Raw genomic sequence first — 19,986 nt, forward strand, 5'->3', positions numbered from 1 at the left:
GAAAGAAAGAAAGAAAGAAAGAAAGAAAAAGAAAGAAAGAGAAAGAAAAAGAAAGAAAGAAAGAAGGAAAGAAAGGAAGGAAGAAGAGAGAGAGAGGGAGGGAGAAAAAGGAAAGGAATAATAAGAAGAAAACAAAAAGTAGAAAGGTAAGGAGTTAACCAACATCCATTAGATTCCATTTTCTATTCAACTATGCTGTCAGTACTGCTATATTGACACACTGTTTTCAGGCCCTACAGGGGAAATACAATAACAAGTAAGGCAATTTATGTATTCATACAGATCTGAACATATGACTGACAAACAAGAAAAGTTAAACAATTCAAAGTAGTTTCATCAGGTATGAGGTACCAGATCTAGAATTCTGAGTCTAGGGGAAAGATAAACAATACAAGCTGTAAGAGATCAGAATGGAGAGAGATCCCTGTAGGGTCAAGAAATCCAGGCCCTTGAGGAGAACCAGGAAAGTGAGTAGGATTGGACCAGCTCTGGTAAAAGGCAGCCATTTCCCCAAACTGTGACTCCACCAGCACAGGGAGGAAAGTGGGAATAAGCAAAGGCAGAGTGAGTTTCCCAGCCTGGCTGGGGTGTGAAAATTTGTCCGGTCAACTAGTGGGAGCTGAGGTTGAAAAGACTGTTGGCTTTACATTTGTGTCTGGCCTTGTCCAAAAGGCAACGGGAAGTTACTGAAAGACTCTGTACAGCGGAGTGACAGGATTAAGGCAAAGTTCAGGGAAGTTAAATCAAAAGCAGCAGGCTTGATGGATGGCGGAAAACATCATTTAGGGGAAGAAATGATGATTATGAAGAAATAATTATGATTATTTCTTCATAATCACTAGATTTTGAAGCCATAAATGCCTGTACCACGTAGGAAGCCGAGGGGCTTCGAAAGAAGGTGTAGACACAAAAAGCAACTCTGGGCAGTGGTGGGTGTGAACACAAAGAAACTCCTTGAGCCACTGACAAGTTTCAAGAACGTCCGTAAGTCACCTCACACACACACAGCTCTCCAAATGCACGTACTGGGAACTCCAGCCCCGGCTGGAAGACTGGCTGACTCAAGTTACGCCTGTCACCCAGAGCAACTAAAACCGCCCACTATCCAGCAGGTGGTCCCACAGAGCAAACCAACCCTTCTGGTCCACACTCCCTACCTCCGCCCGCATGAGCCCGAGACGGAGCTGCAAAAGTTTGGGGAGTAGTCCCCGGCTCACCCGAAGAGCATTTTCATTCCTCAGCCACTCGCAGGTGTTCAGAAAGGGAGGATGACATCCGGACAGTCCTCCGGCCACTCCTCCCCCGGGGGCGATTATGAAACTCCGGACACGCTAGTTAGTCCTCAGTCCCCAGGCCCCTCCCCGTACTTATAAATGTCTCGGCGCGGGGCTGTGGAGCTCACTTGCCCTACAGGCCGGGTGTCGGAGAGAAGAGCTGCTGACGCGTGGCCCCCGCAGCTCCCGCCGCCGCCGCCGCCGCCGCCGCCGCCCCACCGACCCCTCCCGCCGCCCAGACCACGCCTGCGCCCCGCACACGCTGACGCGAGGAGGAAGATGGAGCCGCGCCGTGCCGGCTGGGTCCCCGCGCCGCTGCTCTGCCTAGGTGAGTCCCCCACCCCTTCCCGCCGCGGAAGACGAGACTGAGGCGGCCCCGGGGCAGCTGTCCTTTGACAAGTACCGCGCTTTCCACCAGACTCAAGTGTACTCCGTTTCGAACGACGTCTCTCGTTAGGCGAGCCCGTCTTTCCCTCAAGCCGGCGATGGAGGAGGGTGGGGTTAGGGGAAGGGGCAGGTGTTAAAAGCACCTTGCACGGATAGATGAACTTGGTCTGTGTGTTCTGCATGAAGTAGTATAGCTCCGTATTAGGCGAAATAAAAAGTTGAAAAGATTTCGGGTTTGTTAGTTTGTTTCCTTTTGAAAATCTGGCAGTTCTAGAAATCCAAAAGACAGGGGAAAACCGGGCTGGGGGCGGGGAAAGGAGGCGGGAGTAGGGACAAGACCCGCGCCTAGGAAAGACCTTTTGGAAAGAAACGCTGTTCCGCCTGTCTCGCCTTCAGTTTTCTAAATCAAGCCGGGTTAAGCGTCGGGGGGCGTCGGCGTGCGGCGGTGCCAGCTTCGCTGAAGCTCCAGAGAATGAAAAGGCTGTTTGCGTACCCGGAGCGGGAGGGACACGCGCAGGTCCGGGTGCTCCTGGAGGCCCTTGGACGCCAACACCTGCTGCTTTCGGTTCCCCCCCGTGGGCTGGTCGAGATCTTTTCGCTCGCTGCGACTTGCACCCTTGTATTCTGTAATGGCAGAGCGTCCTTTAATGCTTGTCTTCTTATTTGAGATAATTTAGTTCTTGTGGACAGGGTAAAAAAAATCTTTAGCTTTCCTGGTTTAAAAATATATATTGCGAATTCCTAAACTTCAAGAGGAATTTGGAGCTGTATATGAAAATTTTAATAAGGAAATAAAGGTTACCAATCTCGCTTTTTTTCTGGAGTTGCAATGAGGCAAATTCCCCTAACTCACTCTACCTGTGCAGGATGACAGTTCAATTATTATTTCGACACGCCTTATCTTACGGGTTGGGAAACCTAATGAAATGCATACTATGCATAGTTGTAATAACTTACTTGTCCAACTTCAAGGACATAGGTGGAAACTGGATCTGTGGTTTACCAAAACTGTACTAAGAACGACGTGCTAGAAGGTTCTCAGTAAATAATGTGGCTTTGCTATCTTTGTTTTGAAGTCTCCGTGAAAAGAATGAATTTACAAAGGTGACAGTCTTCCTAAAGTTAGAAATTAACCTAGAGATCAGAATAGCTTAGCACTTATTTTTCCACCTGTAAGTTTGCTCTGAACAATGCAGGTGTCTGTTCTGGGCCACTCATTGAATATGCTAATTTGAGACAGCAAGAGCCTCTGAATAACCTGGTTACTACCTACCTAGCGTATGTGTTGTGTGTGTTTTTGTTGCCATAAAAGTGCTTAACTCCTTTATTGCATTACTTAATTATAGTTCACCTATTTCATCAGCTGCCAAGCCCATTTCCAAATGAGCTAAGTCAGTTTCTGTTTTCCCAGTTTGTTTAGATATTTCCCTGCCACTAGGAAAGTTCGTGTTTGAAGTTCTATATCATATCTCTGTACTCTATTCAGGTGTGCAAGTTCAACAGTCTTATTCCAAAGCACATGGAAAAAAGGCAAAGCCACCTGTTACTTCTGAAATTGCCATTTCCCCCCCAAACAAAAGATTACCTAGAAATACTTTTCCCAAATGTCTAGCCTTCAAAAGAAGGAAACAGTTATTTTAGATTTCAGCAAACATTTTATTATCGCTTTTTTTGTGGAATTCACATGTATTTATATTTGTGGAAAAAATACAGACACTTTCATTTCCATCCTCTGTCTCCAACACATGCAGATTTAAATTGCTACACACACCCCACAATCATTTGGTTACCTTTACATTTTATAAATATTTGATATTGATGTTCTTGCTTTATATATGGGGAAACTATTACCCGGTGTCCCATAGAAAAGCAAAGCTACACTGAAAAAGTTTGCACCCAGGTTTGCTGGCACTTTTAGCTTACTCAATGTTAAGTAAAAGGGTTGAGATACCTCAAACTAGATAATGCATTCTAAATAATATATAATTTTAGAGTTAAATTATCATTTCTAATCTTTGATTGTTGCAGGATGAAGAGGAGAAATTTTTCTCTTGAGTTCTGCAATTAATGTTTAGGGGCTCTTGATCTAAAAGTCAGACATGTTCATTGATACCCAAATGGGCTTTTGAGCGTGTTCCTGAATGACAGATCCAAGACAATTGATGTCCACTTCATTGCACAATGACAGAGAATTGAGCAGAATAAACATTCTTTCTTGAAACCTGAGAAGCGCGGATCTCAATGAGGCAATGGCTCACCTCAGATCTTTTCTTTTGACCCTGAGAGTTTACGAGCTGCCTGGTGCTGGCACAACCTGAGATGACACATCATAGGTAGAAACAGGATGACAGGCCTCTCCGGTCTGGGTTTTGGTCCAGGTATTCTAGCTGCCTTCCGCATCATCTTGCCACATGAACAACTTGGGCAATTGGGGTGTGTGGTTCAGCACTGAGGCCCAAATCCAGGAGCTGGGAAGGGAGCTAACAGTTACCAAATGCCTCCTGTGAGCCCACCATGTCGTGTGTTAGGTGTTCTCCACGTATCATCTCCTTTGCTCCTTAAAACACTATAGGAGGTAGGCATGTTTAGACCAGTTTGACAAATGAAGAAGCTGAGGCTCAGTGAAGTCAGGTACCTTACAAGGATTTAGAGATGGCAAATGTCAAGGTCATTCTGGAGCAATGTGTAAAGAGCCAGAGGTTCTCAGAGTTATCAGAAGCATAATAAAAGTAACAGGTTCTGGGCTTCCCTGGTGGCGCAGTGGTTGAGAGTCCGCCGGCCGATGCAGGGGTCGCGGGTTCGTGCCCCGGTCCGGGAAAATCCCACATGCGCGGAGCGGCTGGGCTCGTGAGCCATGGCCGCTGAGCCTGCGCGTTCGGAGCCTGCTCCGCAACGGGAGAGGCCACAGCAGTGAGAGGCCTGTGTACCGGAAAAAAAAAAAAAAAAAGTAACAGGTTCTAATAGAGAAGTTCCAGAGTAGTCTGGGGACTGCCCAGGGCTTAGAATCTGTTATGGGGACTGGTATTTGTGCAAAAATGGTACTTTATGGTATCACTCAAAATCGAGCACAGAAAAGATACAATTATTTCCTTAAGCTTGGCTGAAATACGTTAAATTTTTACTTAACCTGTATTCAGCATTTTTAATACCCAGGAAATGACTTTTATTATGAAGCCATCATTGACATCAGTTGACTGAGGCCTTTGTTTCTATTTTTATACTTTCCTAGATGTACAGTAAGTAAAGCAATCAAGGAGAAGGACACCCACATCCTTTTTGTTCCCTGGATCATTCACAATATTGTGAATTGAATGTAGTATTGATAAGGGATCAAGTTGGAATCTACAGCACACTTCTATTAACAGTGAGGAAATAGACATACTTCTCTGGTTAAAAAAAAGGCCAATATTCACATAATCACTTTGGAAAAATTGAATTTGAATGTCTTCTGTTCATTTTTGCCCAAGAATCTCCCATTTCCTGGTTAATAATCACCCAGGAGATGCAAATGTCGAGTAAGAAATCCTTTTTAAAGAGACTGTAAGTTAAGGCCTCTGAATATAGGCCTATGCAAATTGTCTAATGCATATGGCTGTAACTACTGTTGAGAACATTCCTTCAGGAGACAATGGGAAGACTCCCTAGAGCTGTAATAGGAGAGGTCCTCAGGGAGGAGCACACTGACAACCATTGCCTTGCTATGGCAATTCTGGAACCTTTGGAAAAATGAAGTAATGCGACAGACTCAGTGTCCTCTGGCAATGCCGTTTATGTAAGAGTGCGTGTCTGGTTATAGGGCAAATAAAGGCTCAGTGACATTCTAGGTTAAAGTAATGATTTAATTAACTAGAATACTATTTATAACACACAAGACAACTTGATAATTGTCCAGAAAAAAATGTTAACCCTTAATTACTTAGGTCAAAAATCCTGAATTTTAAATTTGAGGCATGAAAGTGAGTTAAATACAAATCCTCTTGAAAGTCCTCAGGATAAGGGGAAAAGCCTCTCTTCCTCATATATATGTATAAATATATATGTGTGTGTATATATATATATATATATATATATACACATATATGTATATGTTTATATAAACACGTATGTGTGTCAAACTGTATATTTATTTTAAACGTTTTTATTGGAGTATAATTGCTTTACAATGGTGTGTTAGTCAAACTGTATAGTTTTTTTTGTTTGTTTGTTTGTTTTGCGGTACGCGGGCCTCTCACTGTTGTGGCCTCTCCCGTCGCGGAGCACAGGCTCCGGACGCGCAGGCTCAGCGGCCATGGCTCACGGGCCCAGCCGCTCCGCGGCATGTGGGATCTTCCCGGGCCGGGGCACGAACCCGCGTCTCCTGCATCGGCAGGCGGACTCTCAACCACTGCGCCACCAGGGAAGCCCCAAACTGTATAGTTTTGAATCAAGAGACATAGTATATATAATATAGGTTTCACACCCCAGTTCTTTTATTTCATACTTTTGGAAGGATTTATTCCTCTTTGAGCCTCAGTTTTGTCATCTGTAAAATGGAGATCATAATAACTATGTTGTCAGGTTATTATATACGGACATTATAAATATCATAATATTAAAATAATAAAAAACACGTTTGAAATTAGAGCTGTTATCAGTAGCAGCAAGTGCTTTTTTAGAAAAATGCCTCATTTGATCTTTATAATAACTCCCTTTTAGCCAGGAAAAGTGTTCCTATTCCCAGTTTACAAATGAGAAAACAGACTTAAAAAGAAGTGAGTTACCCAGAGTGTAAGTCTCCATTTATGAATATGCTGTATCGTCTGCTGTGTATGCGCCCAACTCACTCTTCACTTTCGGTGAAAGTTCCCCTCATCCTTTAAGACTGAAGAAAAGTATCAAGCCTTCTCTGATAGCCCCTTTCATCTTTCCCTCACCACTGGAAAATAAATGTGCAATCTTCCCCCCATCCCTTTGCGTACCTCTGAATCCTTCGGTCCCACCCTTTTCACGTCACACTGTAAGCGTGTATCTGGCCCTGTCTCTCCTAACTGGTGCTGTACTTATCTTGTATCGTTCACATTGTAACAGACTTATGTTAATCGCTCAATAAATATTGTTGGATGGGTGATTAGAATGGTACTTTATTTAGAGTTCTCAGCACTATGTTTTGACTCAACCGGCTGCTCTTTGAAAATGTGCTTGAGAAGCAAACTATTACGGCTGAGCAATAGTTTTTGAAAATTGTTTTATTTAATAATAAAGTGGAATACCTTTTCTTCCCTATTTTTCCCATTTCTATCTCTTAATGTAGTCTGTATTCACTGATGGTATGCCTAACAAAATTTAAGTATATCACAGTGTGTGTGTGTGTGTGTGTGTGTGTGTGTGAGAGAGAGAGAGAGAGAGAGAGAGAGAGAGAGAGAGAGAGAGGTCGGGCAGTGATATGACTGAATGATGGATAGTCAGTAAGAAAAATAAAAGTATTGTTTTAGAAATGAATGGAACCTTAGAGTAATCTAATCTAAATTCCATCTCCGCTTCCACTCCACCCCAAGCCTAGGTGATATTTTCAGAGATAAGGAAACCTAGCTTCAGAGGGATAAACTTAGTATCTGAGCTAGAACTGGACTCCATACGTCACGGGTCTACTGCAGGGTTTTTCAGCCTTGGGTCTATTTACATTATAGACTGGATAATTCTTTGTTGTGGACTGTCCTATGCATTGCAGGGTGTTTAGCAGCAATCCTGGTGTCTACCCACTAGATGTCAGTAGCACCCCACCCACCCTGAGTTGTGACAACCAAAAATGTCTCCAGACATTGCTCAATGTCCCTGGTTGACAAAATTACTCCAGGGTGAGAAGCATTAGCTAATGTGTTTTCCATTGCTATAACACATTGCCACTCATAATTCACAGTTTGAGTAATCAGTGCTTGAGTTACCAAGACAAATAAAATTCATATTAATGGTAAGCTGGATGTAAATATAAAACCAATTCTAGTGTTAAAAAAATCAACTTAGCAATTTTTGTTGCTGATTTTAACACTATTTTCCCTGAATAATGATGAATCTTATTTATGATGGAGTCACTCATACTTTCTTCAATCATTGCATTGCTGACCACCCCACGCCTCCTTTTGTAACTCTGCTCTCTTGGCTCCCACAAGACTGAACTTCCTTTTTTCCCCAAATTCCTTGGCCATTTCTATCCACTCCTTATCACCTATTTCCCAAAGTTCTATTGTTTTCCATTGCATACTATTTCCCGTGGAACATTTGAATGACTCCTATGCCTTTAAAGGTGATATTTCCTCATATGATTTTCAAATAGACTCCATCAACTCCATTCTTACTATTTTACTCAAGATGTGTTTTCCCAAGTGCCTCATAAATATAAATAGATGATATATGAACTAAAAACTCAAATTCCTTCTCTCATTATGTCCTCCTTCATGTCTACTAGCTGCAGATGCCACCACAAACCTGCTGTCCTGCCTATGTTATCGACTCTTTTAATGGCACCACCTTCCTTGGTATTTTCTGGCCAGAAACTTGGTGTCATCTATGAATTCTCTCTTTCTCTCACCACCACCTAGAGTCTAGCCTCATTAACTCTAGTTAGAACAGGAGCTATGTCCTTTGCATCAGTTTTCCTTTCAGCAGCTCGTTCAGTATCTTGCATATAGAAAAATCTCAGTAGATATTTATTGAACAAATATTCTTAGAGACATGTAGTTACTAAAAGTAAGTATAAGAGAGCTAAGCTGCTCTCCTTCTTTCCCATTTATCAAGTATAATTAAGCCATTCCCACCCTACCATCATATTACAGATGAACTTGTGCTTCTCACGAAAGTTAAAGTCTCCAGTGTTAACCAAAAAAATATATTTTCACAAAATAAAATTTCTTAGCACCTTCCATTATGCTAGGTGCATTACACAGATTCTCAGAATGAAGTGTAATTAACTTTAAGGCTTTTAAAATTATCTTTTATGCACTCATTTTCTCCTCTTCTTTTTTGATGCTTACTGATTAAAGCTCTATCCTTTTTCAAATTCGTTTTTGGCAATAGGCTTCTATAAAGAATGAATGAAATGATAGACAGTATGCTTCTAAAAATGTCGTTAAGTTTTCAAAGTTGTAGTACACAATATGACCATAATGAAAAAAGGCAAATGACAAACACTTATAATCCAAACTGTTGCTCCTTTAGAAGAATTTTTTGAGATAATAATGTAATAGTAATTTAAATTTCTGAATTGGATCAATAGGGATAGTGTGAGAAGCATGATGGAAGGGAGTGAAGACAGAAAAGGTTCTAAAATGACCCTCCTGTGTAACATTATCTTAAAGAAAAAAAAATACAGTTTCAATAGATCATTTGAAATGATCTACTATAGAGATGAATATTTGGTTTTAGGAGGGGCAAGTTCCATATTTAGAGCTTTTAGTCACAAAATTCCAAAACACCCAGATTAGTACAAATTGTATCCTTTATACAATAGTTGATACGATTTCTCCTGCATTATGAGAGCATTAAGTTTAGTATTGTATGATCCCTAAAATATATGAGCACTTTGAAGTATGATTTAGAAATTACTACCAAAATTGAAGAGTTTAATGTCTCTGAACTGAAAAACATGGCGTATTAAATCTTTCCTTGACACTTGACAAGGAAGATCTTATGGCTATATTTGAAACTCAAACTTAAAGACTTATTTGTAACCCATTATTATATCAACCTCTGGTTTCACCCTGTTTTCCTGTTTTTATCTCAAATAGTTGTTGGCTTTTACTTTAATGAAGCTTAGTGATAAGGTTAATGTTGAAAAACTGTAGGAAGAAAATGATTGCTGGCAGGAAGCAAGATTTATGATATATATTATGATATATATGTATATACACACATATATATATATTCTATTCTCTGAAAACATAGGCTGTTACTAGAAAGTACTGACAATAGTTATTTTCAGTGTCTGATGTGACAGTTTACAGTTATTTTAACGAAGTGGAGCAGGACTTTATCTAATAGTGGATTTGAGACAAAAAGGCACCTGGAAGTGGTAAAGGCATATTCACTCCTTGAAAGTATACAAGACCTAACAAGCCTACTATGTTACAGCCAAATCCTAAAATTACAGACTGCCCTGGAAGAAGGTAGAAAACTAACAGTCCATAAATAGGTAGGCCTGTGACCACAGCAAAAGTGTGAACAAAGCAGATTTTGCTGCCTGTTTGGGGGTTGGGCAAATACTATGATTCATTATGAATTTGCTGTTCCAGTCTAAACAGCCTAAAAGGTGAAATTGGGGAAATAAGGTGCATTCTTTTCATTCTGTAACCTAGATCTCATTTTATTTGGGGTCGTTTTTATTTGCTTGATTGTTATTCAGGAAAGCCATTTTCGCTCTGAGAATTGCAATTGATTATTGAGGAATAGGCTTGCTCAGCCAGTCACCAAATCTCAGCCTCGTTCGAAATGGCCCCTCAGTGTGGCCATAAGGAAGCAAGGACAAAAGAAACCATATACAATAAAAAGGATGCTTTCTACCTCTGGCATTCCTCCTATCAGACAAGCACTTGTTACTTAGTGCCCCAAGGACCACGACATTTAGTGCTCCCCCCACTGGGGTGATGGTACTCAACCGCTCCCACGAGTCGTCCCCAGTATCGTGTAAGGTGTAGGCTCGGCCCTGACTCACAGAGTAGAGGTGATATGTATCCTGTGAGTCACCGGTGTCACTTCCTGCTGGCACATTTGAGGTTTCACAGAAACAAATCTCTGAAAGATGAAGGTAGAGAGATGAACAGGTGAGCTTTAGATTACTGAAACCCATCTGGAAATTTGACAGAAATAATGGCCTCCAAAGGGAGTTTTGTTTTCATAACATTATTGAAACAGAAGTTCCAATGGCCAGTTTTGAGTTTACAGATTATCATTTAGCAAGGAATTCCTCTGTATCTTAATTACCAATGTAGAGCTTGCTACCAGATCTGTTTTCTGACACACTGACCCTATCTAAAATCTTTAATATCACAGGGAATTATTTTCTTAGCAGGGACCCATGGTCAAGATTGAAAACTCAAATATAAGATTTGCATTTGAATTACAGAGAGATCATTATGTTCAAATAACACTAAAGTCATGAACAACTGAAAGATTAAGGAAATATATGGATAGGACTTTAGCATCTATTCCTTCCCTGTATGACTTTAATGAGTAGTGATTTATAAGGGTGACAGGGTGCTGGATATCAAAATTCTCCATGGGTGGACTTTTTCAATCTTTTGATCATTTCCACTTACTCCTCTACCCCATTTTGTAAAGCCCTGGGCCAGAGGTGAGGTTGAGAAAAACTTGAGAACCACTGCTTTTAGGCAATAGAGCTGTGTAGCTGGACACACAATTAGAAACAATTTTGATAGTTTATTGGCTACATGCATCTATGATGGAACTGTAGTGTAAACACTTTCATTTGAGAATAGCATTTAAAATTGTTTACAATTCCATCTGTAAAATACCCAAATGTTGGATTAATGTATCAAGTCTCACAGAAACCATCCTGAGCGATGGACTATGTCCAAGAGAGTGTCATAGGTTAGGACAGCCCAGTTTTTGTGGAGGCATGCCCTGCCCTGAATATTCTTTAATTCACAAAGGCAAATATTTCACTTGTGGCCTAACTGGAACAACGTTTCCAACAGTGGAAAAACTAACAATACGAAAAATCTTTGAGAGGAAAAAAAAAAAAAAGACTAATAAACAATACCTCAAAGCAATTAGCTGGATTCTATAATAGTCGCAGGTTGCATTTGTAAGCAATTCTGAACAGGAAAGGCTAGTATCTGATTTCTGCAAAGGATGAAGAAACGATCCTTTGCAAAGAGAGAAATGTGCATTTGCACAATGGCCCTTTTGCAGTGGGAGAATCGGTAATATCTCCTCCCTATAGTTGAAGAAGCATGTAGACATAGGAGTGTCAGGGATATAAAAACACACCTCTAGAACTCCACTTTGTGTTGAGCAGACTGTATAAATTAAAGGGGGTAATTCTTCAATAGTGAAAGGGTATGGCAAAATTATATTGAGAAGTAGAACAAAATTGGCTTGGATGAGAATCTAGCTAATTCACCCTAGAAAGCTACGTGGACAAAGTTATCCTTTTCCATCTCTGTTCAACTGACAATGGAATCCAAACTTTAGCCATTTTTTTGTCATTTAAGAAAGAAGCTTTTTTTTTTCCCCAATAAGAGCAATTGAAATGTCATTTATATTGTAGGAGAACTATGGAGTTGGGGAGGAGATAGTTCGAAACTTTTCAAAAGATATTTTCAAATCACTGAGAGGTTATGAGGCTTGATGTCCAAAGATGGACTCCTAACTCTTATCTTCTATGGTCACTAGATAATTGGTCTTGGACCAGACATGTAATTTAACACTGAGGTTGTTTGGGGCTAATAACTACTTCACAGGATTGTTATGCGTCAAGTTTGAAACATTAAGAAATTGCAAATTCCGATGCTTATGTGTAGTTTAGTTTTTAATTTTAGTTTTACCCAAATCTTATGCAATTTGCTTAACATATACATACCTCCTCTGATTGTGAAAAAATAAAATTATTTATTACATGGATTAATTATCCTTTAAAATACCAAAGTACAGAGAGATTTATAACATTGTTATAGACCAGTAGAGGGCACTCCCCACATATACTACTGCTAAAACCAGAGGCTAGATGTTGAGTGTTATGGAACATTCATGAGTCTCGGGTATGTTAGATGTTTCAGAAAAATATAATTTCATTTAATTCTCCCCAAAACTCTATAAACTAGGGAAAATGGAGATCCAGAGAATTTAATTAATTTGTCCAAAATTACATAGCTCAAGTTTTCTCCCAGATTGCCTTTCCACATACTTTGTTACCTCCTTATGGGGTTAAATACTCTGCTTCAGTTACATTTATCTGCGTTTGTTCCCTGTGATGTCCATTATACTCTAGTATTATTGCCTGTTGCCAGATTCTGTAATGCAGCCCATTAACAACGTTGTTATGTACTCTTGGGAAAGTTACTTAACTCACTTTTCTCATATGTCTAATGGGGAGGACAGTAGTATCTTCTTCAAAGAGTCACTGAGTGGATTAAATTAGATAGTATAGGTAAGGAGGGTAGAACCATGCCCACATACAGTACGTGAGCAAGAAATGTTAACTGCTACCTACTACTATCACCATCAAGAGTAATGTTTCTTATATAACAGTTACTCATATAGCCTGGAAGAGTGAAGAGCAACTACATGACTCCTAAGAAGAGTAAAACTCTCTTCAGTCAACATCCGTGCAATTAAAAGAATTCTCTTATTCTTTCTACGCAATTCAGAAAACTACTTGAATCATTCTGGTGCCTGTTTCCCAACATTTATCTTTTCAGTGAAGAAACACCATGAAACGCCTTGTTTAAACTCTTACTGGGCTGACAGAAACTGGATTCTTGGGCACAGTGTGGTTCATCTAGCATGTGTGCGCCTTTCCATATTAGATAAGATATATTCTGACTTTACTTAGATTACATTTTATTCATTAAAGTGGATTTTAATGTGTAATGCAAAGAGTAACTTAGATACTTAAATCAACAACTGATGTATCTTAGGTTGAGAGTCCTGTTTAGTTGTGACCATAAATAGAAGCTGAGTTTTATCTGAAGCCTTCTTTGTGATAGTTTCTACCTTGGAGCATTGCTCTGAACACATCATGAAATAAAACTGTGGAAATTTTCCAATTTTCCAATTGCTAAGCTTCTTAAGAAATCAATCTTTAAAATCAGGTCTTTGAAAAGGTTACTGTGAAATGTTTAGAGTAGGTCAAATCTGTAACTCTGAATGTAATGCCAGGGCTTTTACCCTTGGACAGAAGAGCTGGGGGTTCATTTATGTTCAATGATATGCCTGTTTCCATGAATTATTTTTTTTATGGTTTCGAAGGATCAAATTCTTGAAATAATTAAAAGAACTTTATAAATACTGTAATTATGTGGAAATCTGGTTAAGGTTTCTTTCCTTGAAGCATTAGTTAGATATTTGATTTTTCTCCATAAATAGGTTTCCATCTTCTACAAGCAGTTCTCAGTACGACTGTGATTCCTTCATGTATCCCAGGAGAGTCCGAAGATAACTGCACAGCTTTAGGTAAGTCCAGCTTTGTCAATGTTGCATCAAAGAATTACACATTCTTAACAGACATGTAGCTCAAAGACTATAAATATGTGATAGTGGGAAAAAAGCGGGGGAGTAGCTGCTGTATTAACAAAAGAACACAGTGAACTAGCGATCTGGAAAAATTTTATAAAGGAATCACTGGAGTCAGAGGGACTGAGCACCTAGTTATATATATAAAGATTTGATCTTAAAGAGATAGAAAACAAAGGAAATCAGGTTCCCTTCGGCCATTTCAGAGCATTGCTGAGAAACTATTGTGAGGAGTTGGATCCCAGGCAAAACAGGAAAATTTAAACTTTGTACACAGTAGACAGTCAATATATTTTGTTGTTATTTTTTGTAAAAGGAGAAAATGATGTCTTTTATTTTGAGTTACTGCATTCATCCAGAAAAATCTACAGAGTACTTAATACATGCTAAACACCGTGCTTAGGCATAGGGTTACAAGGTAAGTGGTGCATGGTCTTATCTTTGGGGCCCAGAGTACTCTGAATGTGGTTCAGAGAGATCTAGGGGCTTCCCTGGTGGCGCAGTGGTTGAGAGTCCGCCTGCCGATGCAGGGGACACGGGTTCGTGCCCCGGTCCGGAAAGATCCCACATGCCGCAGAGCGGCTGGGCCCGTGAGCCATGGCCGCTGAGCCTGTGCGTCCGGAGCCTGTGCTCCGCAATGGGAGAGGCCACAACAGTGAGAGGCCCGCGTACCGCAATAAAAAAAAAAGAAAGATCTGTTTTATAGCTGATTCACTTCGTTGTACAGCAGAAACTAACACAACACTGTAAAGCAACTATACTCCAGTAAAAAAAAATAAAAATTAAAATTAAAGAAATAAAATTTAAAAAATAAAATAAAAGTAATAGCACCCAGGCACCAAAAGAAAAAAAAGAGAGAGAGAGAGAGAGAGAGAGAGAGAGAGATCTGTTTTATATTCACTCTGAGTTATTAAGTCCAGAGTTTTCTTGAGGAACCAGAGTATTTCCTGCAACAACTTCATCTCCTTTCTTGTCCTTCCTCTTTGTGCTCTCTAGAGGTTTGGTGTGCTTCACTCCCTATTTTTGGCTATTTGAACAAGAGTATCACAATCAAGATGATTTGTTTAGTTATTTCATAAAGATCCTTCACATTTTAGTAATTAAAACGTTCTAAAGTGAATTTTATGTGTAGGTTGCAACACTATTCTAAAGAGGCTACTATTTTCATTGTTGTATTTGTGTAACCGAGGCATTTATAACTCAAGGTTTCTCTAGTTCATGTCCAGGTCTCATCGTTAGAGACTGTGATTGATTTCCCGAACCCGGAGAGAGAGAGAGATCTGTTTTATATTCACTCTGAGTTATTAAGTCCAGAGTTTTCTTGAGGAACCAGAGTATTTCCTGCAACAACTTCATCTCCTTTCTTGTCCTTCCTCTTTGTGCTCTCTAGAGGTTTGGTGTGCTTCACTCCCTATTTTTGGCTATTTGAACAAGAGTATCACAATCAAGATGATTTGTTTAGTTATTTCATAAAGATCCTTCACATTTTAGTAATTAAAACGTTCTAAAGTGAATTTTATGTGTAGGTTGCAACACTATTCTAAAGAGGCTACTATTTTCATTGTTGTATTTGTGTAACCGAGGCATTTATAACTCAAGGTTTCTCTAGTTCATGTCCAGGTCTCATCGTTAGAGACTGTGATTGATTTCCCGAACCCGAAAGTTTGGGAATGCACACCAAAACAAGCCTTGCTGGCTTAAAACCCACTATACATTTAAGTTCTCTTAAATTAATTAATGGATTCAGTTTGCAATTGCTTTGGGAGTAATGAATGTCAGAATCATTTTGAGATTTAAAAAAATTATGCACACTTTGTTTGGATAAGTGAATAACCGTGAAGGATCATGATTTGTGTGTGTGTGTGTCTTCAGCTTACCTTTTCTATCCTTAAACATTGTCGTTTGAGAATTTTACCCCCAGGTTTTATTTTGTTTTGTTTAGCCTGTTGGCCATATTCCTTTGGGGGTCCAGTGTTTGTTTATTGGGCTAGGGAGTGTGACACCTAGAGTGACTTTTTGTCCTGAAAATACCTGACCTATTTTGTTCCAGTAGCTCAGTGGTTACTATTATGAAAGGGTGATTAATTCTTCAAAGAAAGCAACGGACTATATTCTACTTTCTATTTCTTTCACAGTTCAGACAGAAGATAATCCACGTGTGGCTCAAGTGTCAATATCAAAGTGTAGCTCTGACATGAGCGGCTACTGTTTTCATGGACAGTGCATCTACCTGGTAGACATGCGTGAAAATCACTGCAGGTAATATGCCAAATACAAGCAAACAAAAACAGTTTTTTAAAAACCCCTCATTCTCTCTCTTTTTAATTTTTGTAATAATTACTCTATTGTTTCCATGGGCTGCCATTTATATGTACTATTACCATGAAGTTTATATGTACTATTATAAACTTTATTGAGTGAGTTTTTTTTAAGTTAGGGAACAAATAGTAGAACAAACAGCAGTTATCAAATTGTACGGATGCTTCAGGGCTGCAGAATGGGGAGGGCTTCACATGCCTTCGTCTCACACTTACCGCAGTAGTAGCTTAGCCTTTAATCTGGACTTATATATCAGCCATTGTTATGAGTCGATTCCACTGACTTAGACAAAAAGCAGTTCAAATTTACAAACCACCGTTGTCAGCCACCCTGGCAGTTGAACCAGACTGTCATTCTAATACAGCAGTTGAGCTTGACAGCAGTGTGGGCCTCTTTTATCCAAGTTGGGCCAGCTTTAAGGTCAGTCTTTGAATTCATCTTTACAACTTTTGGCAAACCTTGTCACTATCTTGCATTACATTGTAAGATTAGCTCTTACAAAACTAATTCAGAACCATGATTTCTTTCTTAAATAACTGATCTTTCTCTTGCATTGTCCTTTAGGTGTGAAGTGGGTTACACTGGTGTCCGATGTGAGCACTTCTTTTTAACCGTCCAAAAACCTCTGAGCAAAGAGTATGTGGCTTTGACTGTGATTCTTGTTATCTTGTTCCTCGTCATAGTTGCTGGCTCTGTATACTATTTCTGCAGATGGTAAGCCAGTGTTTTTGTTTTGTTTTTTTAAACACTCTGCTTTTGTAAATTACCTGTATACAATCCACACTTACAAACTGGGTAAAAATATGGCAAAGTATTATTTAGTGGGATAAGATAGACTCTGCACTAACGATATTTATAAAGAAGTTTTAGCAGCGGAACATCTGGACTAGTAGAAACGAGTGTCCAGATAATTATAAGAGCTGACTTTTAAATATTGGTTCATGTCAGTCCCCCAAAATTCCATCTTCAACACTCCATCTTCATGTACAATGCTGTACTGATATATGCTGATAACTGAGAAAATATAGAGTGGGCACTGAGCTACTGACAGTATATCAGATTGGCCATTTTTTAGGCTTAGGACCAGGATATAGGAATAGAATGACTTAGTTAATAATAGCTGCCTTTAAAATGCCTCCATGAAATCCTTCTTATTTTGGAAGTAGTGCAGATTTTTCAGTGTAGATTTGAGTGAATTTTATTTTATTTTTGCTGACAGTAATGCACTCCTACTTTTGAAGGTCCAAAAGTGTTACTTTTGTAAGATTAAATTTATTTGGTCCATGCTTGAGTCTAAGTATTCACCAAATTATAATGCCTTTTTAATTGGTTATGATCACATAACTGAATATTATTAAAACTGAAATGCACCTGAAAGGTCTTTGACTACAATCCTTTCTTTTATAAAGATGGGAAAGTAAGATCCAGAGAAGTAAATTGACATGTCCTGGCTCATCTAGTTGACAAGTAGCTAAATCAAGGCTAAACAAAGGTTTTCTAATCATGTTCTTCCACTAAGCAAAAACATTATGCAGTTTCCTTAAGGCTACATGCTTCATCTTCAAAATGGGTAGAAAATGAACTCAAAATATTAGGAAGATAGCTTTAATGAATGAGTGAATGAAGATTCTGAATCACAATAGATTTATGAATCCTAGCTGGGAGAACTTGACCAGGTTATGTAACCCATTTGTACTTCATTTTCTTCATCTGTAAATGAGGATGATAATGGTAAGTGTGAGGATAAAATAAATAATGGATATATAGCATTTAGAACATTGTCAGTCACTTAATAAGTGCCCGATTTATTTTCATTATTATTGGTGATAACATTATATCAATGTGATGGGTAGAATGAAGGAAAGAAAGAAAGAAAGAAAAAGAAAGGAAAGAAAGAAAGAGAAAGAAAGAAGGAAAGAAAGGAAGGAAGGAAGAAAGAAAGAAAAAGAAAGAAAGAAAGAAAGAGAAAGAAAGAAAAGAAAGAGAGAGAGAGGGAGGAAGGAAGGAAGGAAAGGAAGGAAGGGAAAAAAAGGATAAAACAGACCAGGATTAAACGTGGTCACATGCTCTGCTGGAATTTTACAATTTTCATGATCATGTGAAAGCCTTTGACAAGTCCTTTAACAGCATTTCACCATTTCCTCCCAAAATTATTTATTCAGAGAAGCTACCCCTTCCTCCCTCCTTCTTCTCTAGCATCCAGCCTAAACCTATGCACCTCTGTCATTTTGGAAACACTATGCTAATGTACCTTTAGCGTCCATATATTTATTTCTTTTGTTAACATACTTTCATACTATTACTGTTAACTTCAGTGTTAACGGTTTAATTTCTGAATATTTCTAGGTACAGAAATCGAAAAAGTAAAGAACCAAAGACGGAATATGAAAGAGTGACCTCAGGGGATCCAGCATTGCCACAAGTCTGAATGGTGCCATTAAGCTTACGGGCAGGGATGCACTGCATACCTGGTTACGTTAATATTCCTATTTTATTAATAATATTTATGTGGGGTCATGTGTTAAGTCAACAATGATGTATTTTAATATACAAAGAAGAGTTTTTATTTTTGTTTTATTTTTGACAGACTGTTTGCTAATGTATAATGTACACAAATATTTACTATAGAAAGAAAATGGATATTTTTGTAAGAAATGCTTTATTGAAAGCTTTTTTGCCTGCTGTACAATGCATAAGTGAGCAATGCCCAGTTCATTGTTCAGGACGTGTCAGCAAGTGACAGGTTTCTGTAAGCCTAAATATATGGTCAAATCAATTTAATAAGTGTATATTTCTACTCCTCGAATCAATGATAGTTGGTTTGACTATATCATAGTCTGATGTATGAGTTAGCACCACTGTGCCATGTGTCAAAACAGTAATGCTGTGGGAATTGGGGAGAAGCAAATATAGATCACGTGCTAAACACTACTTATTTGAAACAAACTAAACCCCGGAGGGCTCTGCTCCCTCCACGCACATCCTTAGCTATAACTCACTGTTTGTCTGCCTGGGGAGAAGGTGCAAAGAAAGAAAGAAAGAAAAAGAAAGGAAAGAAAGAAAGAGAAAGAAAGAAGGAAAGAAAGGAAGGAAAGAAGAAAGAAAGAAAAAGAAAGAAAGAAAAAAAGAAAGAGAAAGAAAAGAAAGAGAGAGAGAGGGAGGGAGGAAGGAAGGAAGGAAAGGAAGGAAGGGAAAAAAAGGATAAAACAGACCAGGATTAAACGTGGTCACATGCTCTGCTGGAATTTTACAATTTTCATGATCATGTGAAAGCCTTTGACAAGTCCTTTAACAGCATTTCACCATTTCCTCCCAAAATTATTTATTCAGAGAAGCTACCCCTTCCTCCCTCCTTCTTCTCTAGCATCCAGCCTAAACCTATGCACCTCTGTCATTTTGGAAACACTATGCTAATGTACCTTTAGCGTCCATATATTTATTTCTTTTGTTAACATACTTTCATACTATTACTGTTAACTTCAGTGTTAACGGTTTAATTTCTGAATATTTCTAGGTACAGAAATCGAAAAAGTAAAGAACCAAAGACGGAATATGAAAGAGTGACCTCAGGGGATCCAGCATTGCCACAAGTCTGAATGGTGCCATTAAGCTTACGGGCAGGGATGCACTGCATACCTGGTTACGTTAATATTCCTATTTTATTAATAATATTTATGTGGGGTCATGTGTTAAGTCAACAATGATGTATTTTAATATACAAAGAAGAGTTTTTATTTTTGTTTTATTTTTGACAGACTGTTTGCTAATGTATAATGTACAC

The 19,986-nt window shown here is 39.0% G+C and overlaps 1 protein-coding gene across 1 annotated transcript; it reads left to right on the forward strand.

Moving 5' to 3' along the window:
- The first annotated feature begins 1,418 nt into the window (after nt 1-1,418).
- EREG (epiregulin) lies at nt 1,419-19,224 on the forward strand. Its single transcript, XM_024115437.3, has 5 exons — nt 1,419-1,602; nt 13,740-13,826; nt 16,022-16,145; nt 16,770-16,919; nt 18,552-19,224. The coding sequence occupies exons 1-5, from the start codon at nt 1,554-1,556 to the stop codon at nt 18,631-18,633; spliced, it is 492 nt and encodes a 163-aa protein (XP_023971205.3). The 5' UTR covers nt 1,419-1,553; the 3' UTR covers nt 18,634-19,224.
- The last annotated feature ends 762 nt before the right edge of the window (nt 19,225-19,986 follow it).

Source organism: Physeter macrocephalus, chromosome 7 (assembly GCF_002837175.3).
Source record: "Physeter macrocephalus isolate SW-GA chromosome 7, ASM283717v5, whole genome shotgun sequence".
Lineage (NCBI taxonomy): Eukaryota > Metazoa > Chordata > Mammalia > Artiodactyla > Physeteridae > Physeter > Physeter macrocephalus.

What these genes read in the sequence shown, in the direction of transcription:
- EREG (XM_024115437.3), top strand. Translation starts at nt 1,554, where the DNA reads ATGGAGCCGCGCCGTGCCGGCTGGGTCCCCGCGCCGCTGCTCTGCCTA. An exon ending in CGCGCCGCTGCTCTGCCTAG is followed by an intron (nt 1,603 to 13,739) that starts GTGAGTCCCCCA and finishes CTCCATAAATAG; the next exon opens with GTTTCCATCTTCTACAAGCA. An exon ending in AGATAACTGCACAGCTTTAG is followed by an intron (nt 13,827 to 16,021) that starts GTAAGTCCAGCT and finishes TTTCTTTCACAG; the next exon opens with TTCAGACAGAAGATAATCCA.